At 41.2% G+C, this 8,671-nt stretch overlaps 1 protein-coding gene across 5 annotated transcripts in view; it reads left to right on the top strand.

The window, feature by feature from the left end:
* Positions 1 to 355: 355 nt before the first annotated feature.
* Positions 356 to 8,671, top strand: part of TCF12 (transcription factor 12) — a 169,792-nt gene continuing 161,476 nt past the window's right edge. For all 5 annotated transcript variants that reach the window (XM_069982394.1, XM_069982387.1, XM_069982372.1 and 2 more), the window contains exons 1-3: positions 356 to 614; positions 1,117 to 1,210; positions 1,778 to 1,850. In XM_069982394.1, the coding sequence (XP_069838495.1) occupies positions 1,139 to 1,210; positions 1,778 to 1,850 (145 nt within the window). In that variant the 5' untranslated portion in view covers positions 356 to 614; positions 1,117 to 1,138. The remainder of the gene's footprint in view (positions 615 to 1,116; positions 1,211 to 1,777; positions 1,851 to 8,671) is intronic.

Here is an 8,671-nt window from a genome sequence, read left to right as displayed (position 1 = left end):
ATCCGACTCTGCCAAAGCCACATCTCCACCGCCCCCAAGGGCCGCGACTGGCGCAGCTGCTGTTGCCGTGACCGACCTCTTCAGAGGAGGACGCGCACCGCTCCAATTAGCGCCGGCAGCCGCGGTGAAGACAATCCCGTCCGGGCCCCGACGCTGCCGTGTCAGAGCCGAGCTGCGCCCTCACAGTCAGAACGTCCCTGGAGCATCCGCTCTGCTGTATCCCTCCGCCCACTCTTCTGGAGCCGGATCTCACTTCTCATTTACAGGGGCTGCATTTGGTCAGCTGAAGAGTTAACTAGAGGGAAGGAAAAAAAGTAGCGCCGGTCTGTGTTTCACTCTGCTCGGGCGGAGGGATATTCCTCTCGGAGCTAACGTGGTGCTGAGGCTCGACGAGCGAAAAAAATGTCTGCCTGAGGGAGACCCACAAGTTCCTATCGGGTGAAAACAAAACCTTTCGGTGCGGTGAAAGCCCATCAAACCCGTGGAAACCGGGTGCTCAGAAGACGCTGTGCTCGGGGGACGGATACCGGCTGCTGCCAGGAGCCCTGGAGGAAGGTGGACGGGGGCTCCCATAAACTTCAACCCAATTGTTGGATGTTCAGACGGAAAAAAAGGTGAATGTGGGTTGTGTGAGTACGGCTCTGGGGCAATAGTGGGGGTGCCCAGTGTCACTATAGGGGGCAGGGTAGTGTGGTCGGCTGGTGTGCTGGGGCTGCTCTCCCCCCATTGGGCTGTCCTGCCCCTGCTCCTGCCCTGGTGCAGCCCCCTTATGGGACAAGTAGTCCCTGTGGCCCTGACTACCCCGGGGGCCCTGTGCTGTGTGGCCCCCAGCATGCTGTGTGCTCCCAGGGCTCCTCCAAGTCTTCTCTCCAAGTTGCAGCCCTATTGTGTCAGGCAGCGGAGTGCCTCATTCCTCCTTATTGTCTCCCCCTCATCCCTCCTGTACTTCACCCTCTTAGGCCTGGGTAGCCCAAACTTATAAGGGGTGGCTACTTTATTCAGACAGTGTCAGTGTGGCTTCCCTGTGCCCCCTCCCTGTGCCCCGGTGTCAGATAGGCAGCAGTGTTGGAGGGTGCTGCATGCAGATGGTGAGTGTCTCTCTCTATCTCTCTCTAGGAGCTGATCTGAGTGGTCGGAGATGAATCCTCAGCAGCGGATGGCCGCTATAGGCACAGACAAGGAGCTGAGTGACCTCCTGGACTTCAGTGCGGTACGGTATCATTCAGGGTCTTACTCTACAATCTGGGGGCTGCTAAGACTGCCGGACGCCATCGCTTTGATGTCACGTCTAGACTCTTTAAGATGTAATCACTTAAAAAGACTACGGGGGTCAATTGGCTTATAACTCCGAGACTAGTCATTGACCCCAAAACCACCAATCCAATTATAGTCTCTTAAAACCCTATTAGGTCTCCTTTTTCTTCACCAAAAAGCCCAAACTGTAAGAGATTATTTATAAGTAGGTGGACAGAAAGCTTAGCCCACACTTGTTGCCTTCTGTAAGGTTTCTCTCCAGATCTGTCTTTCTTGCCGTGTAAAGTTAGCTACGGCCGCTTTCTGAGTATTTTTGGCCATGTAGTATTTTCTTATGACACTATAATAGATGGAATATTTTTCCATACATTGTTATTGCTGTGCATATTCTTAGTGGTAGTATTGATGCTGTACGTACATGAGCCTTCGAAATCAACAGGCAGTTACTTTTATTACATGTAGTGTGCTGCTAGGCATGCTTTACAACAATGCACTTATAGCAAAATCCTATTCTGTTTTGCAGATGTTTTCTCCACCTGTTAATAGTGGGAAAACCAGACCAACTACACTAGGAAGTAGTCAATTCAGTGGATCAGGTAAAAATCACATCTACTAGCGTTGAGTATATCAATAATTGCTAGTTGTGAATTGTGGTTTATAATACTTTGACATCTGTAATATTTACTTACACATCATCCCCCCTCCCTTTTCCCCTCTTAGTCATGCACATTGTGCATGGAATAGGTGTAAATAAATGCTTCTGCCATCTTCTGGTATGTGACTATGTATGCTTTTGCTTTGCCCATTGATTTTATCACTGTAATATTTCTGCATGTATTATGAGGTCATGTCTGATCTGTACAGATTTCCCAGTATTTTAAACCTTTATTTTGTTTTGAAATCTCTCACTGTCCCCAAATGATCTTCATGCTAATACCTAGGTATTCCGAACACTGTGATGTGTTTGCGTGTAGATATTCTGCTATACCTGGGTATATTTTACATGTGACAATGAAGACTTGATTACTAAATCTGCAGGAATGGACGAGGATCCCCTGTAAATTGGTTCCACATGTTTTTCTGCATGTTGCTAGCACAACCAGATGTAGCTTCCAAGACAACTGTGTTATGACAATGCTGAATGATTTTCCCCACAAGCACCAAACTCCTGCATCCTAGGGTTAGCACATTTTCTGCTAGTGCTCTCTGACATCCAAGAGTTACATATGGTTGGTTCAGTTTTTATAGTTTTGTACCTATGTTTTAGATATAATAGTGAAATAGAAATGTGATCTATGAATATACTACATGTCCCCTTGTAATATGTATACCTGTGTCCCCTTTAGTGTGTTTATCATGATGACCATCACTGCTGTCCATGTTGTCTTAAGTTAATCTGGAGGTTTTGTGCCATTTTATTTTTTTTCTCCCTAGTCTGATTGATACTGTTGTGGTTATTCTATAACAAGTAACATAATAGACATCTGTATAGGTTTAATTGTTTGCAGTGTCTCTAGATCTGCAGTGGTGTGCGCCAACATACTTGACGCTAAAACGTGTGAATATTTTAAGGCCCAGTTATAGATTTGATCTAGTGTTCATACTGGTTTATCTAGATGTCTTCATATTGGGGGTTGTTTTTGGATGTTTGTGCCCATGGCATTGCTGTATCCTTTTCAGTAGGAGCATCACTAAAGGGATTTTTTTTTTAAATGGCTCTAAAGTGTCCCCCTCCCCCACCTGCTTGTCAGACTTCTAGACACCAGTGTCTGACACTTTCTTAAGTTAAAAGTGAACATTTTTTCCTGGGTGTGAAAATGTAAAGTGGAAAAATAAATACATATAATATTTTTTTTTTTATTTCACAGGGTCCCTCAGTCAGGTTCACAGGTTTTTTTATTTTGTTTCTATAACAAATCTTATGGCTGTCCACTATTTAAGGTTTTTGTTCTTTAGTAAGAATTATTTCACAAGACTTTGTAGAAGAAATGCCACTGAAAAGGAATCAAATGATTTCTGAAGCAATTGCTTTTTGTCAGCCTAATACTTGATTTGCCTGGATGACACAGCCGAGATCTTTTTGCACCTTGTAGAAAGAGAACAATACAAAGGATGGGTGATTATATATCTACACATTTTTTTTTTTAAACCTAATATTGAAGACATTGTCTGTTTAAAAAAAATATATATATATATATTTACATAAAAATCTCAATGTTTATATATACGGTCAGAATGTGTAGGGAGACTGGACAGATGGTTGTGGCAGTGTGACAATTTCCCCTGTACCTGAAGCCATGACAATATTCTTAAACGTGTATTGCTGGACAATTGTACATGCGCTCTGTGTTTACTATTTGCTTCAAATACAGGCTTATTCTTTAGAACAAGAGCCTTATATTGCTGTTATTGGAAGGTTTTTTATCTTTCCCGGAATCAAGGCCACATACTTTTCCTCTACTTGAGATGGAGAAATTGAATGGTAGGAGGGTGAGTGTGTGTGTATATAAAATTATACATACATACATATGTATGTATGTGCACACACTGTTATAGATAGCAGTTTTGGGTACAAACTATAAAGCAATCCTTCAGATAAATTAGCATTTTTTTTGTTTTTTTTACTTAAGTTGCTGTATCCCTTTCAGTCTAATGGATTATATGCAGTTCTTGGTCTGTCTTACATGCATTTCTTATGTATGAATGCAGCTAAGAAATGTGCATGTAATGCTGCCTATATTTTATTTTATTTTTTTCACGTTATTGCTGTACAGTAACACTCATAGAACAATGCTAAAAGAAATGTAATTTGATTGGTTTTAGCTACTATTATATACCATAAAACTGGATTGCTGTTTATTTTTTTTTCCATTTCAGTGTCAAATATACTTTTAAATTTTACCTGGAGATATATCTAGCTTGTCTTTTGGATGTTTAAATTATTCTACCATGAACATGGGTATATATACTTAGATACATTTTTTCCTGTCCTTTTTTTTTTTTAAATGACAGATTAATTTGTATACTAAATGAGGGTGTATATATTCTTTTTTGATCAGTAAGCAACTGACAAAAGCAAAAAAGGCTAAAAAAAAAATGTGTGAAAGCATAGCCTTATGCATTGAAAAGTGTGATAAAAAGGACAAACCATTAATGGCAACATAGCCTTAGGCTTCATTCACACACAGTATTTCCCCTCACTTTGGTCAGTAGCAAAACTTTTGAGTGGAACTGATGAAGCAAAAGTATAATGGAAAAATGTGCATCTTTTTCTGTGTTTTGGCCGTTTAGTTATGAACCAGTCTTAACATAAAATCACATCTTGTTACTTTTAGCCCTTGGATAATAAGCCTCTCTAATGGTCCCTTTACACCAGGGGTGTCAAACTCAGGCCCTCCAGCTGTTGCAAAACTACAAGTCCCATCATACCTGGACAGCCAAAGCTTTAGCTTTAGCTGTCCAGACATGATGGGAATTGTAGTTTTAAAACAGCTGGAGGGCCTGAGTTTGACACCCCTGGTGTAAAGGGACCATTAGAGAGGCTTATTATCCAAGTGCTAAAAGTTTGACACGTCTGCTTTACACGGAACGATTATCGTTCAAATTTTCGCGATAAAAATCCCATTTGAGCTATAATCTGCTCGTGTAAACACAGCGAACGATCAAGCGACGAGCGATAAATCGTTAATTGCGATCTTTCAACATGTTCTAAAATCGTTGTTGTTCGTTCGCTAAAAATTCGCAGATCGCTTCGTCTAAACAGTCTTTCAACGATTCACCCTATGTGTGAGATTGGCTTAAGCGATCTTAAAACGATCGCAATAACGATTTTTTCAAACTATTTATGGTTTCATCTAAACACTGATTGTTATAAAAAAAACACATGCTTCGAAATCGTTAATCTTTCCATTGTGCAAATTATCGCTCTGTGTAAAGGGACCATTAGACATAGTAGTATCCCGAGCATTTATCTGTCTATTGGATCATTCATAAATACTACGTAGATGTTGGTCTGACCACTGGAACCCCCAGTTGTTCACCAGAACCCTATATTGCCATATCTAGCATTTATCATTTCTCCTTGTTGTATAGGTGAAAATGCTGGGTTTTGTTGCTCTGCTCCACCATTACAAAAGAATGGGAAGATAGTGCTGGACCCCTGCATGCCAGGCACAGGTGGTCCATCTGGTTTCTGTCATGGTGTTTGCATTTTACCAGACAAAATAGTGCTGCATACTGCACAGTCTAGGCCAGGATTTTTGAGAAATCTCCATTGGAGGCTTCCTACATGGATGTGAACAAGACCTTAGACAGGAGTAGTGCTTTAGAGGGGTACTCCAGCGTGGGGGCTATTTATGGATCTGGCCGGGGAGGAGGTGGCTAAAAGAAAAGATGTCCACTCACCTCCCCTGTTCCAGCGGCGGGTCCCGTATCGCGGCTCTCCGGTCTCCGGTCGCTTCCTGGTGTCTGACGCGGGCACGAGACGTGAGGCGGGATGTCGCCAGTCAGTGACAGAGGCGGGATCTGAGCGGACTTGAAACGGATCCCGCCTCTGTCACCTACTGGCTGAGCGGACTTCAGACGTCACGTCTCGAGCCCGCGTCAGACACCAGGAAGCGGCGGGGACTGGAGCGCCGCGATATGGGACCCACCGCTGGAACCAGGGAGGTGAGTGGCCAGATCCAAAGATAGCTCCCACGCTGGAGTACCTTTTTAACTTTGCTTTAACCCATTACATTTCATTGGCCTTTCAACCAAAGGAGATACTAGGCAGTTGACTGGTTTTACTATGAGTTCTTTGTTAATTTTCTTATGGTATTACTGAGGGCAAGGGCATTGCTTTAGATGGGAGCATGTTACAATCTTAGTTTTTTTCCGTTGTGAAATTGGAGGCATACAGTAGAATAGTATATTCTTATTTAAGTCTATGGGTACTTTATTGGGGATCCTAAAGGGCCTGCAGTTGTAATACATGTATAAACTCCAAGACAAAAGCCCCAAACATTGCATTATTTTATTTTGTACTTTTTTTTTTTTTTGTAGTTTTTGTGGTGCTTTACCAAAATAGTGTGTTTTGGTACATGCTTTGTTGCATTTTCTTGTGATGTTTTCATGTTTTGTGTAATTTATTTTTCATGTGGTGCAACAATTTCTGAAGAATCTGAAGTCATAAATGCATAAAGCAATATAAGTAAATAGACAGTAAAGGTCAATGGGAGAAATGCACCACAAACTGTTTTTTTTTTTTTTTTTTTTTTTTTTTTTTTTTAGCTGGGACCTTTTAGCATCATAGTGGTTGTTCTGGTGGCTTAGTGGTTTTACTGGGGTCAACTGCATGAAGTTTCTTCTCTCCTTGTTTGCATCTTGTGCAAGTAATCAGATTTTTTTTTACACTTTTTGTAGACATTTTTCTAAACTTAAATTTATCATTATGTGGAAACTGGTGTAAACTGTCTATGGCAACCAATCACAGCACAGCTTTAATTTTACCAGTGCTGTAAGCTGAGCTGTAATTGGTTTCTACTAGTTTACACTAGTTTCTGTTTTACACACTCTGATAAACCTGGGACTACAGCCTGCTTTTTGTGTGTGTTTAAGGCAAATTGAGCTTATTTAGGGGCAGGGGCTAATGTGAATGTCTATCTTGGCACAGAATATGTTGGCACTATAGGATTTATTTTAGTCGCTAATTGTTACACGTTATTTGAGCGTTCATAGTCCTATTTGTTTAAAATGGACCAAGAAAAAGGTCGATGTCCACAACCATGGATGCCAAATGCAAGACCTGACATTATAGTGTCTACATTGCTAGGCTCCATAAACTTCACTAGTGCATGGTCTATGGTTGCTGGTGGCACGTGGAGTGTTATCCATGGCCTGCCTGTAATCATGGACTTTGTACTTTGGAGGCACACAAGGATGTGTGCATGGGCTTTAGGGCCCTGTTACTCCAACAGATATCTGACAGATTTTTACAGCCAAAGCCAGGAATGGATATGAAAAAGGGAGAAACACAGCCTTTCCTTATAAAACCTGTTCTCTCTGTATAGTCCATTTATGGCTTTGGTTGCAAAAATCTGTCAGATAATCTGTCATATATCTGTTTGTGTAATAGGGCCCTTAGTAGTATTACAGATATTTATGAAGGAAAAACACATAGTGGGAATTTTAAACCACATGTCCCCCGTACAGTAAGCAAATTTTGCACAACAAAGTGTCGCTTTTTCCATTTTGCAGCTGTTTGTACAAGGTTTCCTAAAAGTGGGCAGGCGTTAATGGGGGTGGGGAAGGATGCCTTCTGCAACCTGAGACACTTACTTTAATTCTAATAGAAAATTGGTATGAATTATGTCAGAAATTTGGTGTAGATTGTGTTGTACAGGTCCTGGAAAATGCACGGCATTTATTAGGGGGGCCTGTTTCTCCTATAAATATTGGTTGTTTTACGCTGACAGATGTTACTTGAGGGTACATGTACCTTATTGTAGCTGATATCATGCTGTGAGTTTTTCACACTGAAATAAACTCCAAATCTGATTTACTATTCAAGTCTATGGCAATCCATTCTTGCAGTGTTTTTTTTTTCCACTGCGAGAATGGAGTGCTATGAATTTAAAAGTGAATGTATCTGCCCATTTGCTGATATGTTTACATACTTGCAGACAAGCCCCCTTAGTGCCCCATCTCATGCTGTTGCACCTCACATAAATAATAAAGTGTGACAGCAATGAGAGGAGATCTGTGCATTGAAGGTGCTGGGCCTTCGGTGCACCAGAGCTGATCATTTACATTTACCAACAACCACAGATATTAGAAGAATGGGGTGGCAGATCTCAGAATGGTTGGCACCGCTGTAATCAATGGGGCGGTGCTGATCCGTGAGTATAGAACACTTATATTGGCACATGTGCTGATACACTCAATATTGTGTTAGCAGTGGATTTCAGTGTGAGAGACTTTGTGTGTATTCCGCATGTGTAATTACAAGTAAATGTACCCTTAAAGGGGAAACTGACAGCACTGATGCTACTTTCCTGTTGCCTATCGCATGAACATCGTATTACCTTTAGCATTCTGTTCTGTAATCCAGTGATATCTTTATATACATATTCTTGGTCAGTGTACCTTTAAGACCAGATTATAAAATGTTTATCTGTAATAGATTTCCATGTTTTTCTTCTGTTTTTATCCACACACAGCTTATGCTTCATAAAACCAGAAGAAAAAAAGCTGTATGTGCTGATCCTTGTGGTGATCCATACAACCATATAGTTGACAGTAACTGCTGACAATAGTTTAGTAATATGCACCTTCTAACAACCACATAGTTATTATTAGAATAATTATGTATACCCTGAGGATAATAAATAGTTATCAGAGTAGTACCTGTGACAATGTGTAATTTTTATCCTTCCAA

This window comes from Dendropsophus ebraccatus, chromosome 1, assembly GCF_027789765.1.
Source record: "Dendropsophus ebraccatus isolate aDenEbr1 chromosome 1, aDenEbr1.pat, whole genome shotgun sequence".
Classification (NCBI taxonomy): domain Eukaryota; kingdom Metazoa; phylum Chordata; class Amphibia; order Anura; family Hylidae; genus Dendropsophus; species Dendropsophus ebraccatus.
This window is presented reverse-complemented; position numbering and strand designations above follow the sequence as displayed.